Below are 20,076 nucleotides of genomic sequence, written 5' to 3'. Positions count from 1 at the left end.
GAAGTTGATGCAATTTTTGTGCCAAACTTCCATATCCTATACTGCATGGTTTGGGGACCTGGAAACTAGTAACAGCTAATGTGGCTACAGAGCTTACTGAGTGCCTGGCACTTTTCTCAGGGCTTGGTGCACGTTAACCTTGGTGATCCTCATAAAAACCCTACCGGATGCCACCATAACCATGGCATCCCCACCTTGCAGATGAGGCACTAGTAAGGCAAGAAGTCGAGTAACTTGCTCAAGGTCACACAATTAATTAACAGTGGAGCTCAGGTTCAAACCAGACAGCCTGGCTCAAATCTGTGTTCCTAACGGGGTATGTTGTACTTTTAATTCAAAGGCTGCTTTATTCTTCTAAGAGCTGTGCATAGCTGTGAGCAGCATCTCCACATTTCTCATTTAGAGTAGTGATTTCATATGAAGGGAAAGATCAAACGTACGTACTTAAAAGATAGCATATTTTTTTAATGTTTAACATTAAAAAATCAAACATACAAACAAAAGACCCATAGGCAAACATTTTTTTAAAAAATTATCTCTAAGTTTTGGGCCTATATTGGGATAAATTATGCCCTATTACTACACTAGGAGCCAGTTTCTTAGAGTCTGTTTCCCACATCTCTACCTAATTTGCAACCCAGTATAGACAGAGACCAAAAAAAAAAAAAAACCCTCAAAGGTAGGGAATTCCCTGGTGGACCAGGAGTTAGGACTTGGCATTTTCACTGCTGGGGCCAGGGTTTGATCCCTGGTTGGGGAACTAAGATTCCTCATGCTATGCAGTGTGGCAAAAAAAAAAGAATGACAAGAAAAAAAAATCCAAGATTTTTACATCTTCAACTATTATTAGGACCATTTTTTTTTTTTTGCGGTACACAGGCCTCTCACTGTTGTGGCCTCTCCCGTTGCAGCGCACAGGCTCTGGACCCACAGGCTCAGCGGCCACGGCTCACGGGCCGAGCCGCTCCGTGGCATGTGAGATCTTCCCAGACCCGGGCATGAACCCGTGTCCCCTGCATCGGCAGGCGGACTCTCAACCACTGTGCCACCAGGGAAGCCCCAGGACCATTTTTAATTTAAAAAAATTTTTATTGCAATATAGTTGATGTACAATATTATATGTTACAAGTGTACAACATAGTGGTTCATAATTTTTAAAGGTTATGCTCCATTTATAATTATTATAAAATGTTGACTATATTCCCTGTGTTGTACAATGTATACTTGTAGCTTATTTATTTTATACACAGTAGTTTGTACCTCTTAATCCCTTAGCCCTATTTTTCCCCTCCCCTCCTCCTTCTCCCCACTGGTAACTACTAGTTGGTTCTCTATATCTGTGTGCCTGGGGTTTTTTTGTTATGTTCACTAGTGTGTTGTATTTTTTAGATTCCACATATAAGTGACATCATACAGTATTTGTCTTTCTCTGACTTATTTCACGTAGCAGAATACCCTCTAAGTCCATCCATGTTGTTGCAAATGGCAAAATTTCATTCTTTTTTATGACTGGGTACATATACATTACATCTTCTTTATCCTTTCATCTATTGATGGACATTTAGGTTGCTTCCACATCTTGGCAATTGTAAGTAATGCTGCTATGAACATTGAAATGCATGTATCTTTTTGAATAACTGTTTTGGGTTTATTTTTGCATATATACCCAGGAGTGGAATTGCTGGGTCATATGGCAGCCTTATTTTTAGTTTTTGGAGAAACCTCTATACGTTTTTCCACAGTGGCTGCACCAATTTACATTCCCACCAGCAGTGTACGAGGATTCCCTTTTCTCCATATTCTCACCAACATTTGTTATTTGTGGTCTTTTTGATGATAGCCATTCTGACAGGTGTGAGGTGATATCTCATTATAGTTTTAATTTGCATTTTTCTGATGATCAACAATGCTGAGCATATTTTCGTGTTCCTGTTGGCCAACTGTATGTCTTCTTCGGAAAGATGTCTATTCAGGTCTTCTGCCCATTTTTAAATTAGGTTGTTTTTTTGATGTTGAGTTGTATGAGCTGTTTATGTATTTTGGATAACAACCCCTTATCGGTCATATCATTTGCAAATTTTTTCTCCTATTGCATAAGTTGCCTTTTCATTTTGTTGATGGTTTCCTTTGCTGTGCAAAAGTTTTTAAGTTTGATTAGGTCCCACGCGTTTATTTTTGCTTTTATTTCCCTTGCTTTAGGAGATGAATCCAAAAAAATATTGCTATGATTTATGTCAAAGAGTGTTCTGCATATGTCTTCCTCTAGGACTTCTATGGTTTCCACCCTTACATTTAGGTCTTCAATCCATTTTGAGTTTATTTTTGCCATTGGCAGCAATGTGGATGGACTTGGAGGGTATTATGCTAAGTGAAATAAGTCAGACAGAGAAAGACAAATACTATGATGTCACTTATATGTGGAATCTAAAAAATACAACAAACTAGTGAACATAACAAAAAAACCCAGGCACACAGATATAGAGAACCAACTAGTAGTTACCAGTAGGGAGAGGGAAGAGGGAAGTGCAAGTTTGGGGTATGACGTTAAAAGGTACAAACTATTACATGTAAAATAGCTATAAAGATATATTGTAAAAAAGCTATATAGCTTTGTAAAAAAGCTATAAGGATATATTGTATAACACAGAGAATATAGCCTATATATATATATATTTTTTTTTGCCAATATTTTACAATAACTGGTGGGTTGGCCAAAAAGTTCGTTTGGGTTTTTCCATAAGATGTTATGGAAAAACCCGAAATAACTTTTTGGCCAATCCAATATAAATGGAGCATAACCTTTAAAAATTGTGAATCACTACGTTGTACACTGTAACATATAATATTGTACATAAACTATACTTCAATAAAAGAAGGGATATAACTGCTGATACAGCAGGCTTTAAAAGACAAAATAATACTATAGATGGATGGTGAAACTACAACAATGTCCATTATATTTCACTTATGACTGTTAAAAAAAAATGTTCTCTACTTAGGTACAGGATTATGCATGCAAAATTAGCTAACCTTGGAATTAGCTAACATAATTCTGAAGGTATGTTAGATATATGAGCTCATGATTATTACAGCTTCTTAGTTGCTTTTATCAATATGGTCTGTATTTATGTGTATACTTAAAAATACCTATCACATTTATTGGATGCCTACTGTGTGCTATATAGTTGATAAATATATCTAGCCCTAATGTCCTGCAAGGCAGGACTGTATGACTCATTTTTCAGATAAGAAAAATGAGAGGCATAAATGACTTGTTTTAAAAAAAAGCCAGCATTCAAACCCAGATTTTTCTGGCTCCAAAGCTAGAGTAATTCATATATATGTTGACTGTACATATAATATATATTTATTAAAAAATAAGAACACGAAAAAAAAATAAGAACACAAATTTAAATATGAGGATAATTTTGAAACAATCATACAACCCTGTGAAATGAATAGCTACACTAAAACACCTATCTTAGAGAAGACCAGAATTCCCTAAAGAAGATAACTGGACCCTCTAATTAGGTACTGCTTGAAAGCTAACTCATTGCTGAGCATAGCCTCCAGTTCTGCCTGACCAGGAAGCCTGGACTGAGACCTGGGGCAGCTGCAGAGCATATCCTATTGCCTGCCCAGGCAGGGAAGCAAGTCAGCAGCCCCATCCAACAGGGGCGCATGGCCCCAGCCCACCTGACCAGGATGCCCTAAAAGGGACCCTGGGGAGCCTCCCAGCCTAGCTCACAGCACTGCCCAGCAGCACACCCCAGTCTATAGCCCTGCCTGGCAGCAGAGCCCAGCCTACGTCCATGCCCAGTTGCTGGGCACGTCCTGCAGTCTCACTTAGGCAGGGAGCCCAGTCAATGACACCCCCCAACTGTGGGGTACAGTATGAGGCCCCACCCTACCAGGAGGTCTGGCCAGCGACCTTGCCCAAAAGCCGAGCACAGCCATAGTCCTGCCCAATTATGAAACTCAGCCTGTGGCTCTGCCTGATCACAAAGTACAGGCTGAGGCTGCATCAGATTGTGAAGCCCTGCTGCAGCCCCACCTGCATGCAGAGGCCAGGCAGCAGCAGCATCTGGTGAGGGAGCACAGCCAGTGACCCTGCCTGACTGGAGGTGATTGTAGAGCCCAGCTAGTAACACTGTCTGACCCTAGAGCACAGCACCACCTTACCACAGAGCCCAGCCAGCAGAACTGCTTGAACACAGAGCCCAGCAAGCAGCCTGCCCACCTCCGCCACCTGAGAGCAGGGGCAGCAACTTCACCCAACCAGAGACTGTGACCCATTATAGTTAAACTGTCTAAAGTCAATGACAGAATTTTGAAAGCAGCAAGAGAAAAGTGACTTGTCACATTCAAGGGAAACCCTATAAAACCATAAGCAGATTTCTCTGGAGAAACTTTGCAGGCCAGGAGAGAGTGGGACGATATATCCAAAATATTGAAAAAAAAAAACTGTCAATGAAGAATACTGTATCAGCAGAGCTGTCCTTCAGAAATGAAGACCTGATAAAGACTTTCTCAAACAACCAAAAGTTGAGAAAGTTCATTACCACTAGACCTGCCTTACAAGAAATGCTAAAGGGCACTTTACAAGCTGAAATAAAAGGATGCAAATTAACCTTGTAAAAATGCATGAAATGTGTACAACTCATCAGTAAAGGTAAATATATAGTCATAGTCAGATTCTGTAATATTGTAACATTGGTGCATAAATCACTTTCAATTCCAGTTTAAAAGTTAAAAAAAACCATATTAAAAATAACTATAGTGGGCTTCCCTGGTGGCGCAGTGGTTGAGGGTCCTCCTGCCGATGCAGGGGACACGGGTTCGTGCCCCGGTCCGGGAAGATCCCACATGCCGCAGAGTGGCTGGGCCCGTGAGCCATGGCCGCTGAGCCTGTGTGTCCGGAGCCTGTGCTCCGCAGCGGGAGAGGCCACAACAGTGAGAGGCCCGCGTACCGCAAAAAAAAAAAAAAAAAAAAAAAAAACGATAGTAATTTGTTATTGGACACACAATGTAAAAAACATGTAAACTGTAACATCAATAACCTAAAATGTGAGGGAAGGAGAAGTAGAAGTATAGAGTTTCTGTATGCTATCAAATTAAATTGTTATCAGCCTAAAATAATGTTATAAATATAAGACATTTTATTGTAAGCCTCATGGTAATCACCAAAAAAATACTGTAATAGGTACATAAAAAGTTAAGATAGAAGAATCAAAGCATACCACCACAAAAAGTCATCAAGTCACAAAGGAAGATACAAGAAAGGAATAAGGGAACAAAGGAACTACAAAACAGTCAGAAAACAATGAACAAAATGGCATTAGTAAATCCTTACCTATCAATAATTAAATGTAAATGGATTAAATTCTCCAATCAAAAGACATTTTAGGGCTTCCCTGGTGGCGCAGTGGTTGAGAGTCCACCTGCCGATGCAGGGGACACAGGTTCGTGCCCCGGTCCGGGAAGATCCCATATGCCGCGGAGCGGCTAGGCCCGTGAGCCATGGTCGCTGAGCCTGCGCGTCTGGAGCCTGTGCTCCGCAACGGGAGAGGCCACAACAGTGAGAGGCCCGCGTACCACAAAAACAAACAAACAAACAAAAAAGAAAACTCCTTGACACTGGTCTTGGCAATGATTTTTGGTATATGACACAAAAAGCTCAAGACACAAAAGGAAAAATAAAAAAGTGGGACTACATCCAACTAAAAATCTCTGGGAAAAAAAAGAAGATCAAGAAAATGAAGAGCCAATCTACAGAATAGGTAAAATATCTGCACACCACAGATGTGATAAGGGGTTCATATCTAAAATATATAATGCACTCATATAACTCAATATTAAAAAAACCAACAACAGTAATCTGATTTTCAAAATAGGCAAAGTAGACATTTTTCCAACCAAAGACATATAAATGGCCAATAGGGACATGAAATGGTGTTCAACAGTACTAATGAAATCAAATACAAATCAAAACCACAATGAAATATCACCTCACGCCTGTTAGAATGGCTGTATAAAAAAGACAGGAGATAAATGCTGGTGGCGATGTGGAAAAAAAGGAAGCCTTGTGTACTGTTGGTGGGAATGTCTAAATTGGTATAGCCATTATGAAAAACAGTATGGAGGTTCCTCAAAAAATTAAAAATAGAACTACTATATGATCCAGCAATTCCACTTCAGGGTTTATATACAAAGGAAATGAAATCACTATCTCGAAGTGGCATCTGCACCCTCACGTTCATTGCTGCACTGGCTCACTACTGTTCAAGAGGGCATTATGTTAAGTGAAATAAGTCAGACAGAGGAAGACACTATGATCTCACTTAAATGTGAGATCTAAAAAAGCCGAACTCCTAGAGACAGAGAGTAGACTGGTGGTTGCTAGGGCCTGGGGGATGGGGGAAATGGGGAGATTGGCCAAAGGGTACAACCTTCCAGTTATAAGAAGAGTAAGTTCTGGGGATCTAACATATAGCATGGTAACTATAGTTAAAAACAATTGCTAAGAGAGTAGATCTTAAATGTTCTTATGCCCAAAATAAATATGGTAACTATGTGAGATGATAGATGTGTTAACTAATCTTATGGCGAAAATCATTTTGCAATACTAAAATATACCAAATCATCACACTGTGCACCTTAAACTTACAGTGTTACATGTCAATTACAGCTCCTCAATAAAGCTGGGAAAAAAAGGCGAACTCAAGTTTGTACAGAAGAGACTTACAAAGGGACTTAACATTTTTTAATTGAATGGATATTAACACAATCCCCAAAGGCTGTAACAAACTGTTTTGACATTTAAATGTGATCATTTCACATTTTAATGAATTTACCATCTTACCTGGTTCACTTCCCAAGCTCACTTCCTCATCTGAGAAAACTAACCTAAAGTAAAGACAAAAAAATCCAAAGGTTTTGGTTAAAATACATTTGGGATTCATACTCTACAAACAGTTTTATGTGGCTTAAAAAAATTTTTTTTTAAACTGTGGAGACATATAAAATAGTTGTCCGGTAGATCTCCTAAAATCTGTCTGAGACAAATCTTCTTCTCTAGAGCTACACAGACTGTAAAAATAATCCTTCACCTCTTATTCTTTCAATGTATATTTACTGAGTATTGATCAAGCACCAAGCACCGCGTTCAGCATGGTAAACGCTGTGCTAAATACTATACCACAGAGAACATCTGTCACCAACGCCATCAAGTATGAAGTTTAGTTTTCAAGCATTAAGAGGTTTTTTGCTCATCCCACTACTGGGCATATAACCTGAGAAAATCATAATTCAAAAAGAGACATGTACCACAATGTTCACTGCAGCACTATTTACAATAGCCAGGACATGGAAGCAGCCTAAGTGTCCATCGACAGACAAATGGATAAAGAAGATGTGGTACATACATACAATGGAATATTACTCAGCCATAAAAAGAAACGAAATTGAGTTATTTGTAGTGAGGTGGATGGACCTAGAGTGTGTCATACAGAGTGAAGTAAGTCAGAAAGAGAAAAACGCATACCATATGCTAATGCATATGTATGGAATCTAAAAAAAATGGTACTGATGAACCTAGTGGCAGGGCAGGAATAAAGATGCAGACATAGAGAATGGACTTGAGGACACGGGGGTGGGGAGGGAAGCTGGGGAAAAGTGAGAATAGCATTGACATATATACCCTACCGAATGTAAAATAGATAGCTAGTGGCAAGCAGCTGCATAGCACAGGGAGATCAGCTCCGTGCTTTGCAAAGACCTAGAGGGGTGGGATAGGGAGGGTGGGAGGGAGGCTCAAGAGGGAGGGGATATGGGCATATATGTATGCATATGGTTGATTTACTTTGTTGTACAACAGAAACTAACACAGCATTGTGAAGCAATTATACTCCAATAAAGATGTATAAAAAAAAGGTTTTGCTCAAGAATACTTGGGAACTAGAGGGAATGAAGAACTGCAGAATAAATGGAGTACTCTATTTTGAACAACAAAGTGATGTTTACAAAAGAAGGCACATTTGCCTAAAACATTCCAAACCAATACTAATTTTGGAAATTTATATCATCCATCTGGTGTAATAATAAAAAAATGAGATAAAGAAATTGAACCAGATTTAGTTATTATTCCAGGGGTATAACCTCACAACTCTAGTATTGGAGGGTTTTTAAAAATAAGTCTTTAAAGACACTTAAAAAGCAATATAGTATTTATTTGCAAATACTACAAAATAAGCCTACAGAGGAAACAGATACTTTGATTTGGGATGAAGTTTCCAACGACAGAATACATAGATGGTGTTTTAAACACTTTGAATGGAAGAGAAGGTGAAGTGCTTTGGAATCTGTTAGTTAACTCAAAAGGTAGCTTTCGGACTTCCCTGGTGGCGCAGTGGTTAAGAATCTGACTGCCAATGCAGGAGACATGGGTTTGATCCCTGGCCTAGGAAGATCCCACATGTCGAGGAGCAACTAAGTCCGTGCACCACAACTACCGAGCCTGTGCTCTAGAGCCTCCGAGCCACAACTACTGAAGCCCGCGTGCCCAAAGCCCGTGCTCCACAACAAGAGAAGCCACCGCAATGAGAAGCTTGCACACCGCAACAAAGAGTAGCCCCCGCTTGACGCAGCTAGAGAAAGCCTGCGTGCAGCAACGAAGACCCAATGCAGCCAAAAATAAAATAAATAAATAAAAAATTTTTTAAAAGGTAGCTTTCATAATGCTGAAGATGTATGAGAAGATTCTGAATAAAACTTTCATAAAATGTGATAACGGAAATATTTACCAATTTAATATGCTTAATGTACAGTTTTAAATGTCAATGTATAACTAAGTTAATACATTTAATTCATATCTATACATTTGATTGTGTAATCTATATACTAAAACATTTATATATCCAAGTTAGTAAAATAATTTGTATTTCCCCCTAGAGAAAAGGGTGAAATACTTATATTTCAGATCACCTTCCACTCAACAATATATGGTTGTCATTGTTTGGGCCTATTTCTGGGTTCGCTACTATACTCAGTGCAGTCTGGTTAAAATGACAAGTGGCAGTTCTGAAAGGAAAACAAAGGTAAGATGTAATTAAAGGGAAGGAAAGAGGCGACATGAAAGATGTGCACAGCAAGAGCCTCCATTTTCAGGTAACCAATCCCAGTCCCATCTGTGTTGTTCTGGAGACAGATTTTCAGTAGCTTCTGTCTCATAGCTGCTGACACCTGTCCCTTTCTTTTTCAAGCTGCCCCTTCTGGGATTCACTAGGTAAAGGCTCTTAATACAAGGCTCAGTCTCCCACACTATAGAATTTGGGTTTATCACCCAAACTGTTCTGTATTCCTATCATCAACTTTGCCTACCATGTTAAAAATGGGGGAGGGGGGTGGTAGGTTTCAAAACAAATGTTTAACGTTAATTGGAAAATTGACAGAGAAATAAGTATTCGGTAAACCAAAGAAGCAGCAACTCTTTCCAAATATATGGTACAATGGTATCCAGGACTTCCATAACATGATCTATAACTTTTGTCTGCTTACTTATTGAGGTTTTCCGGGAGAGAACTGTCTTCTATTCGTTCTTCCTTGTGGTCTTCAGTAAGCTTGACTGGAGTGCCTTGTAGTTGCTAAGGGTAAGAAATTCAATGTTAAGTAGATGCAAAGAATCTTGTTTCTCTCTTTGTGCAAACGAAAATGAGAACAAAAATTCTAGAGAACAATATAAAACAGGAAGAGTTTTAAAGTAGAGAGCGTGAGATATGGGAGATGTATGCTGATGTAATTTGACCCGAGCCCTGTGTCCTTTGTATCCTGGCAGCCTGTAGCCACTATGCACACCATGGGCCAGCCACAGGGTTCACCGCTCTGTGATATGCCAAAGAAAAAGAAGACTTACACTGTGTCGCCAGCCGGTACTGCAACGTTTTAAATACAACTAAAGATTTTCAACTTCAAGTCTAGTCTGAGCAGAAATTGGATGTTAAATTTCCCTAAATAGACAGTATGCTATACAGTAAAGCATTAACATAGAAAAAGTAAAAAACAAAACACATACACAACAACAAAAAACAAATTCAAGGGTATCTACCAAAAACAGAAGATGCTATGTCAGAACCTGACTTAAAAATCCATACTAAGCCCCTGTAATATACAGTTGCAGGATATGAACCCATCACAGATATCACATCCAACTTAGGCACACTCAACATTTTCAAGCTCTACTGAAAATAAAGCAGAATGATAAGTTCAAAGGTACTGAAACCTAGCTTACCAGAACTGAAGAAATGATTAACACAGTGCATCTCTGCTGGATAAGGCATATGCACAGAAGGTTGACAGGAAGGGTACATTTTCACGTAGGTGTTACAGAAAGAGCTGACCTAATACAGTAGTCTCTTCAGAGGCAACCACACATACATAATGACCAAAACTGGCATAATTTTTGTATCATGAATCACATCTATGACATGAGTGTAAAAGTAAAGCAAGGAGATTCTTCTTTAACTCCTAAAATTGTCAGGTGGGTGATGTGGTCATTTTTGAAAACACATTACCACTTCCCATCACTTGTTCCTCTTAAGTTTTTCCTTTCCATAACCTTTTCTCTCTTTTGTATTTTAATTTTCTTTTCACTTTCTCTTTCTTTTATTCCCCCTTCCCCCCACCCTACAAATATCTTGAGCCCACCAGCAGTATTTCCATGTATTTGTTTAGTGCTGCTGGTAGAATCTGGAATCAGGGAACTTCAGAAAAATGGCTGAAAGAGTGTAGAAAAATGTTTCCCAGTGTTTTGTAAAGTTGAAATTAGGCTTAGCAAAAAGTAGTTTCAAAGTTATTATCCAAATGAAGTGTGATAAATCTAAGAAAAGACCATTGAAAGAAATGTACCTTGAGAGCTACAAAATCACACGGATGAAAGCCAGTACAGGTCCCATGGATTTGGGACATCATTCGAGCTGTTTTCTCCCAGAATCCAAGCAGTGTCCTCTGCAGAAAAAGAAAAGGTGACACTACAGTTCTCCCTCCTCTCCTCTTTTTTCAGTGCTATTTTTCCTCACTATCGTAGATGAATAGTTGTCAAATAATAAGAAGTAGGAACTAAAATCAATTCCCAAGTTTGGTGAACCAGCAAGCACTGTAAACAGTAATTCTCCATAAGAATTGGCGTTGTATCTGCATGTATGTGTGCCTATCTGTATACAGCACTGAAATGTACACTGGAGCCAGCTAGAGTGTAATTGCAGCCAAGAGAATGCAACTGGCAGATTAGAACACCTTCTGAGGAATCCAAAAGAAAAATGGTAAAAGCACCAAAATATCATATTTGCATTAGAAGTATATGTGTAAATCTTTATGTTGGTAAGCATATAATACAAACCTTTATTAACTGGAGGAAAATAACTTGTACCCCTAAATTTGGACTTTCATTTAGAGTTCAAGAAAGACTTGTCAAAAAAATGTGCTATGAAGCTAACTCAAGTAATTCTCCCTGCAGTGGAAGCACAGAGTCTTAACCACTGGGCCACCAGGGAAGTCCTGTCACATACTTTTATTTTCAAGTGCATCCTCTCTTGATTTCTGCATTCCACAGTACTGAACTGAATTAAGTAGATTCCCTAAAAGCAGCAGTGAATACCCATTTCCTTTAGTTTGTATTGTTTTCTCATGTAAAAAAATGTATTCTCCTATTTTGCCATTTACAAATACCTGATAAAATCAGTTAACTGCTACCTGTTAATATCTAACTTACTCATTGTATGCTATTTATGTATGATTTGGAATAAAGTAAGCACAAATGAGACTTCTGAGATTAAAGTGGTGTGGAACGGCAATTTGGCAGAATGAAAAGAACACAAGACCTAGAATTAGAAAACTTAAGTTTTTAAGCCCAACATTGCCATTTAATTCTCATTTAATTCTCACTTTCCTCATCCGTAAAATGATAGAAAAGTGTTGCAGAGCATGGGCTCTAGGCATGTAGGCTTCAGTAGCTCTGGCATTTGGGCTCAGTAGTTGTGGCTCACAGGCTCCAGAGAGCAGGCTCCACAGCTCGGGGCCACAGCATATTTTTTCAAATGAAACTGTATGTAGAACTAGTTTAAAATGGAGTAACTCTGAATGAACCAAGGCTAATAGGCCTTGAATCCTGCCTCCTCTCCACATTCCCCTCCTCAACCCTAGACAGTCTGTAAGTGTCTGTCTGTCTCTCCTAGGATACCAAGGGGAATAATGTGAAGCGATGGGAGTAGGCAAAGAAAGACCCTAAGGTCTTTTCCAGTCTGAAAAGACTGGAAAAGTCTTTTCCATTCATGATTCTGAATGTCATAACTCAATAAGCAATTTCAGCAAAGTCAAAGGAATCTGATCAATTATACAGTTTTTTTGCACTCTTTAGACAACTTTTAAAAAGGAATCTCACCACTCATCTTTACTGCAAGGACATGCTGACCATGGAGGTGGGTACCTGGTAGGTAGCGAGTGAATGAGACAACATATTGCAGCGACTAGCTCCAAGTAAATCCACTTTCTGACAAACATCCATCTTTAACTTGTCAAAAGAAGCTTTGCTATTTCTCACTTGGATCTGTACCTGCAACCACAAAAATGTTAGTTATTATTGCTTATAATACAGAAATAAATATACCACACAGGTTTATGATACATGTTTTCAGACACATGAAATTGTAATAAAGAAGACTAATTCCCTTTCCCTGTATTATTTCAAAATTAATGGAAAAGATTTTGGCTATTTTTAGAAACTGTAGGAGATTCTTTCCAGCAGATATCTTTATGCTGAGAAACTATGTGATGAAAGAGAGAAGGTACATAGTTAAGAAAAAAAAAAACAGATTCCAAATAAAAACAAACATCCAAAACTACTGATGGATAATATTTACCTAAGAAAGAGTAGAAGAATAAATGGAAAGAGGACATAGTAAAAGTGTTGAGAAGCATTAATAATAGTTCTGAACCATATAGATATATTTATAAACTTAAATACAGGCTTATTATATTTCTTACAAATGAATCATTTATCACCAAATAGTGTGAATACTCAACTTTAAATATACTTATTCATTCATTCAACAAATACTTATGAGGTATCTATTATGTGCCAGGCACTGGTCCAGGCACTGGGATGCTGTGGTGAACAATGTTCTTCCTCACCATCCCTGAGTGAGGAGGCCCAGGAAAAAAAGAAAAAATATATATAACATAATCTCAAGTCACAAAGATAACATATAAATGCAACAGAAATGGGTGACAACATTTGATTAGATGGTCAGGGAAGCCCTTGGTGAGTTCATGCATGATGTGTGAACTGGGATAGGAAGATGATGAGCAGGCCCTGCTAAGACCCTGAGGAGAGCCTTCTAGACCCAGGGAAAAGGAAGGACAAAAGTCCTGGGTGTGGGAAGTGTTTCCAGAGCAGGAAGGAATAGGGTAGAGCCGATTCCTTCCTCAAGCATAGAAAGGGCTGGAGCACAGAAAGTAAGTACTGTACAAGATGTGGCAGCAGAGGAACCAGAGATCAGACTGTGCAGGGCTATTTGGGTCTAGATGAGAGGTGTGGATTATATTCTTTTTTTTTAAATTGAGGTGAAATTCACATAACATATACTTAACCGTTTTAAAACTGTACAATTCAGTGACACTAGTGCATTGACAATGTTGTGTAACCACTCCCTTGGATTGTATTCTAATTGTCAAGGATTATAAAGGGGACAGAATAACAGGTTGCCTGAGGCCATGTGTCCAGCTACTACTGCCCAGGTCTGTTGGAGTAATCATTGAGGCAAAGAACTTGTAACGGCTAGTAAAAAGACTCCATCAATACTAAATATAAATATGGATTTTTATTATAGGCACTTTATGAAGGAGTGAGTGAATTTTACTATTTATGTATGGTAAATTCAGGGAATACAATTTATAATAAGGAGTTTACTTAGCAAAATATATGTTCACACATATAGTTGCTTTAACAGTTTGTGGTCAAACTATGTATTGTGGCAGAATGAAAAATCTGATAACCTTCACTTATAATTAATAATCATTTTACATGAGTTTTTACTTAAGTTTTTTTTCCTGACTAATGAACTGTTTTCCTCCTGCAAACAACTCCTAAAAGTCCAGGTAGGCAACATTTAAAAGGTAGATCTATTATGCCACTCAAAGAGTAAAAAAAAAAAAAAAAAAGTGTGACAACCTTTTGTACGTTAACTGAAGATTTCCAAGCAACCAAGAATTTATAATATAACACATTTTCCAAAAATAGTCTGACGTTTTATACTCTTGATTAAATTATTCTGTAGAGCTTCAAGAAAACATAAAAAAGGGATGTATTTTCATACTTTTCGGAACTTTTCCATTTGTTTTAAGGTGTCTGGGTCCAGTTCTTGGGACACGTCTTTCATCCACAGCAGAGCTCCTCTATATTCTGTGCGCGCCTGCTCCATCCGATTGACAGTCATCAAGGTATCAGATACTGCCCTTTGACTGAATGTTGCTACTTCTTGCTTAAGACGAGACAGGGGAGTATACAGAGCCAATCTAATGGCAGAGAGGTAAAAATAAGAGGCATGTACGTTCCATAAGCAAAATGAAACAAAAACAACCATAAAGCATAACTTGCTATCAAGATGAGTCTTTAAACAGGAAATTATTAAGATGCCTACGAAAATCGGAAAGCAAATAAGGATCATACAGTCAACTTTGAACTGTTAATAAAGATGTGTTTCTATCTCTCCCTTTCTTGTTTCAGGAAATATCAATATATCATTTTTGCAACATTTTAGATGTTTATCCATGTATAGATAATCTGCCAAGTAAATCTGCCATTTAGAAAAGAATTCCTTGAGTAAAGCGATCCTATATTTATAAAGCATAATCCTATAAGCAGAAAGCCTTTCTTTTGACAAATTTAGGGAAAACCTGGGTATAGAAAAGCAGATAAAATGCTAGATGAAGGAATGAGGATAAAATTCTTAGCAGCTGAGGATGAGAACAAGAGAAAAAAGGATTTAAGAAACACAAGTCAAACCCAGCTCCTCTGGTCTGCTTTTGACTTAGTGGCAATAGAGGGGCTTTTATTGGCTGTCTCTTTGTCACCTCCTTAAAGGTGGACTTTTGCACTAATATGGTGTTTCAGAATAAAGCCACTTAAGTTATACATTGTCATTACAGGTCCGATAAAGTCTATTTTTATTTTTCTCTAGAAAATGCAAAGATTTTGGCTTTATTTAGTAATTGTAGGAGATTCTTTGCAGCAGGTATCTTTATGTTAAAAAGTTGTAAAATAATGAATGCAAAGTATATAATTAAGAAGACAAAATTTCCTCTGCCTAAAAAGAGGAAAAGTTCCAATGTACTCATAGATAGTATAATATCCAAAAAGTGAAAAAAATATATATACATGTTTAAATTTTAGCCATTCTGTGCCTCTGTTACATTAAACCACTTAAGAAATTTAAGTACAGGCCTAAAGTCTATCTCTAGGAATTAAGCAACCTGTGAATGTCAATTTTTAAATAATTATTTTAAATTCAAAATAAATAAGACTTAGGCATCAAAACAACTATATACTGCAATATACTTCTCTTTTAATCCTCTAATGGAATGAAGAGAAACCTTTACAAATATGCAAATTTAACTACACACATCAAAACTGTCATACTGACTACAAATTTAAGGATGATGCAAAACCATGATAAACCTTTGCTTGGCTGAAGAACAGAGTGCCTTGCCAGTGGCATCCATCATTTTGCCAGCCTGAGTTGTATCCCGTTCTGCTTGGAACTTTAAAAAGAGCCCTAGTTCGTTTTCTTCCTCCGATATAACTAGGGAAAAAATGACAGTATAGTTCATTGTTTCATTTCATCATTGGTTTAAAACACACACACACACACACACACACACACACGAATAAAATTCTCACAGCAATAACTCTCTATACATAAGAATTACTTGGGGGTGGAAGGAGAGACACTTATTTTTAAAATGCAAATTCCTGGGCTTCATCTCCAGAGATTCTGATTTTACAGGTCTGAGGATCTGTTTTTTTTTTTTTTAAACAAGCACTCCAGATGATTTTGATGCACTGACTCCATGGACCTCACTTCGGGAAAGACTGATCTTTAGTGAAAAAAAAAATTCCAAAATAATAAAACAAAGCCACAGATGACGCATTTTCAAACGTGCACTTTAGGATCATTGCCTCTTACAAAGTATTTGGGGGTTTCTATTTATTTTTTTATTTTATTTATTTTTGGCTGCACTGGGTCTTCGTCGCTGTGCGTAGGCTTTCTCTAGTTGCGTCAAGCAGGGGCTACTCTTCATTGCAGTGCGCGTGCTTCTCATTGCAGTGGCTTCTCTTGTTGCGGAGCACAGGCTCTAGGCACACGGGCTTCAGTAGTTGTGGCTTGCGGGCTCTAGAGCGCAGGCTCAGTAGTTGTGGTGCACAGGCTTAGCTGCTCCGCGGCATGTGGGATCTTCCTGGACCAGGGCTCAAACCCGTGTCCTCTGCATTGGCAGTCAGATTCTTAACCACTGCGCCACCAGGGAAGCCCCTGGCTTTCTATTTAAACTTAACTTATTCTTGTCTCCCATCCTGGCTTCATTTTCCTATGCTCAGTATCTCAGACCCACAACTGTCCACGATTTGGTTCCTAAAACCCTTAAAGTTGTCATGCAGTACAATACTACTCAAAGTGTGGTCCGTAGACCAATGTCGGTCCAGAACCATTTGCTACCAGCTTGTGACAGATATCAAAACTAAGAAACTATTTAGAAACTTTTACCAATTTGACTGTTTTATATCTGAGTCTAATAATAAAAAAGTGTGCCTATATTTTGCATGTCTTCTTTAATTCCATTTTTCTGAAAATTCATTTTTATTGTATTTTCAAAAGTGTCAGTTTACAACAGATTGAAAATAAAACACAAGACAGAAAATGGCCCTTCACCACAGTTTTAGAAGCGCTGATCTAGTGGAAGATGGCCCTTTAATCACAATAAGACAAACAGGTGAGGAAGCCCATAAAGTGTTCAAATTGTGAGCTTAAAGTGAAAAACAAGGACTTCTCTGGTGGCACAGTGGTTAAGAATCCACCTGCCAATGCAGGGGACATGGGTTCGAGCCCTGGTCCAGGAAGATCCCACATGCCGCAGAGCAACTAAGCCCGTGCGCCACAACTACTGAGCCTGCATTCTAGAGCCTGCGAGCCACAACTACTGAGCCTGTGTGCCACAACTACTGAAGCCTGCATGCCACAACTACTGAAGTCTGCGTTCCTAGAGCCCGTGCTCCACAACAAGAGAAGCCACTGCAATGAGAAGTCCGTGCACTGCCAACGAAGAGTAGCTCCCACTTGCCGCAACTAGAGAAAGCCCGTGTGCAGCAACAAACACCCAATGCAGCCAAAAATCAATTAATTAATAAATTAATTTCAAAAAGAATTCTATAAAAAAAAGTGAAAAACAGGACAAATGTCATGCTTAATTTCACCCTAGTTTACTGATGGAAAAACTGAAGTTAAAAACTGAAAGGGAAGTCCCTTTTAATACCTCTGAGGCAGCAGGGGAACTCAGGCCTTCTCACTTGCTAGCTGCTCCCCCCCTGCCTGGTCCTCCCTGTAGTACCTACAAGGGAGGCCCTAGGAGAGCACGATGGTGTTTGGGAGAGGGTGTCTACACATTCTGTAGTATCATCTTTAATAAAACCAAGTGCTGTTTTATGAACAATTAACCTGATTAAGAGTGGATTGGATTTGAGGAATCTGCTTAATTTAATATTCTCATTACTTCAAAGATGTACAGATTACATATTTCCTTTGAATCAGAACTTCATAAAATATACCTCAATGAAAACTACTAGAAAAAAAATATTAACTTGTAGATGATCCAGAAAGCTCTCTGAGAACTTGGACTATCTCATTAACAAATATCAATTGAACAAGAACCATCATTGAGCCTCATCCTTATCAATGCAGAAAGGGGAGGAGATGAAGCTGAATCTGTGCTAATTCTGTGTTGGGACCTGCTGCCAAAAACTACAGAGACCCTACTCCTATGTGTTCTTCCCCAGCCAAGTTATTCTCATAAAGCTTTATAGTGATGGAGGAATCTACTGCAATTGTCCAATGTTAGTCTCAACAGAAGATCTATTAATAAAACAGTCTTCAAGAAATCACACAGTCAAACACAACCTTGAAGAGAAAGTACATGATGAAATATATATATGTATATCCCTTCCTTACCCTGAAATGCTCCACCAGCATGCTAAAAGATCTGGTGATCCCAGGACAAAATGCAGTATGCACAAACTTGCAAATGTTTCTTTACATTTCTGTCACATTTCTGGACTCCCTTGCTCCAATGATTGCAATGGCTTTTTACTGCTTGGTAAAATATTTAAGGTCCTTAGCAATCTGACTCGAATCTTCCTTTGCTCTTGTATCACCCTACTAGTCCCAATTACAAACTCTTCCATCATGCAGACTGTTCTCATTCTTTAACCTTATTCCTTGACTCCAATTCCCTTTCTTCCCACATATTCAACATCTATAAACCTTTTACATTTTACCTCAATTCCCATCTATGGAGTTGCCTTTACCAATCACTCTAATACACAGTTATTTTTCACTCCAAGAGAATTCAGAGGTATGTCTGTATCACTATCCTGAATTCAATTACACACTATTCTTGTCTCTTATTTTGTTACAAAAAGTTGTTTCTCAAACTACTGCCTTGGGAAAAGGACATAGTTTTACACATGGCAGGCACTCAAAAAATTACCATGCTATAATGGATTTCTTGCTTTAACGGGACAACACATGAACTTTGATTGTAAAATTTTGAGACCAATTTACACAGCTCCACAAGAAAACCATTCATTGAGCAAATATATATTAAGTATGCACTGTATGCTAGACATTGTTTCTAGGTTAGGAGACCAGAAATAAACAGACAAATTCCTGTCCTTAAGGAGGGCATATTCTAGTGGTGGTAAGAAAAACAACAGATAAAATATACAGAATGTTGAATACTGTTAAGTTCTATTGTTAAGTAGACAGACTTATGAGAAAGAGGGGTATTTCATTTTAGATATGGGGGTCAGGGAAGGACTCACTAAAAAGATGACACTTGACCACATACCTAAAGAAGATCAGGAGCTGACTATGCAGATATGCCTACTGTGAAGGAGATTAACATGGCTCAAGAGGAGATGAGATTAGAGAAGTAACAGAATCAGAGAGGTGGCCATGTCCAGTAGGGAACTGTAATTAAGGCAGGAGAAGAGATCCAAAGATTGAGTTCCAATCAGAAGAGGTCAAGAGAGGAGAGGGCTTCCCTGGTGGTGCAGTGGTTAAGAATCCACCTGCCAAGGCAGGGGACACGGGTTTGAGCCCTGGTCTGGGAAGATCCCACATGCCGCGGAGCAACTAAGCCCGTGCACCACAACTACTGAGCCCGTGTGCCACAACTACTGAAGCCCACGCACCTAGAGCCTGTGCTCCGCAACAAGAGAAGCCACCGCAATGAGAAGTCTGCGCACCGCAATGAAGAGTAGACCCCGCTTGCTGCAACTAGAGAAAGCCCGGGCACAGCAACGAAGACCCAACACAGCAATAAATAAAATAAAATAATTTATTTAAAAAAAAATAGAAGAGAGGAGATTCCAGCAGTGGCACGATACTGAGAAGGAATGACCATTAAAAAGAAATCCAGGGACATGTGGTAACTGGAAGCCAAGCACAGAGAGTGTCTCAAGGAGGGGGCGGATAATCAACTGTGTTAAATAATGTGACACGGACCGAGAATTGGTCCCTGGATTTATTGCTTCATGACTATGACAAGAGCAATCTGGTGCAGTGGTGGGAGTGAAAACCTGACTGGTGGGAGTGAAAACCTAAAAGGTTTATAGATGTTGAATATGTGGGAAGAAAGGGAATTGGAGTCAAGGAATAAGGTTAAAGAATGAGAAGTGGAAGGAAAGGAATGGATTCTGTGCCTACAGATAATTATGTCGAAATTCCCTGTGAAAGGAGCAGAGGAATGGGATGG

The 20,076-nt window shown here is 38.8% G+C and overlaps 1 protein-coding gene across 2 annotated transcripts in view; it reads right to left on the bottom strand.

Annotated features, from left to right (window-relative positions):
- ICA1L (islet cell autoantigen 1 like) overlaps positions 1-20,076 on the bottom strand; it is a 69,414-nt gene that overhangs the window by 19,037 nt on the left and 30,301 nt on the right. For both annotated transcript variants that reach the window (XM_030854414.2, XM_060302040.1), the window contains exons 4-9: positions 15,728-15,851; positions 14,367-14,565; positions 12,479-12,604; positions 10,903-11,001; positions 9,556-9,641; positions 6,863-6,906 (exon numbers count right to left, since the gene is read on the bottom strand). In XM_030854414.2, the coding sequence (XP_030710274.1) occupies positions 6,863-6,906; positions 9,556-9,641; positions 10,903-11,001; positions 12,479-12,604; positions 14,367-14,565; positions 15,728-15,851 (678 nt within the window). The remainder of the gene's footprint in view (positions 1-6,862; positions 6,907-9,555; positions 9,642-10,902; positions 11,002-12,478; positions 12,605-14,366; positions 14,566-15,727; positions 15,852-20,076) is intronic.

The sequence above is a fragment of the Globicephala melas genome, chromosome 7, assembly GCF_963455315.2.
Source record: "Globicephala melas chromosome 7, mGloMel1.2, whole genome shotgun sequence".
Taxonomy (NCBI): domain Eukaryota; kingdom Metazoa; phylum Chordata; class Mammalia; order Artiodactyla; family Delphinidae; genus Globicephala; species Globicephala melas.
This window is presented reverse-complemented; position numbering and strand designations above follow the sequence as displayed.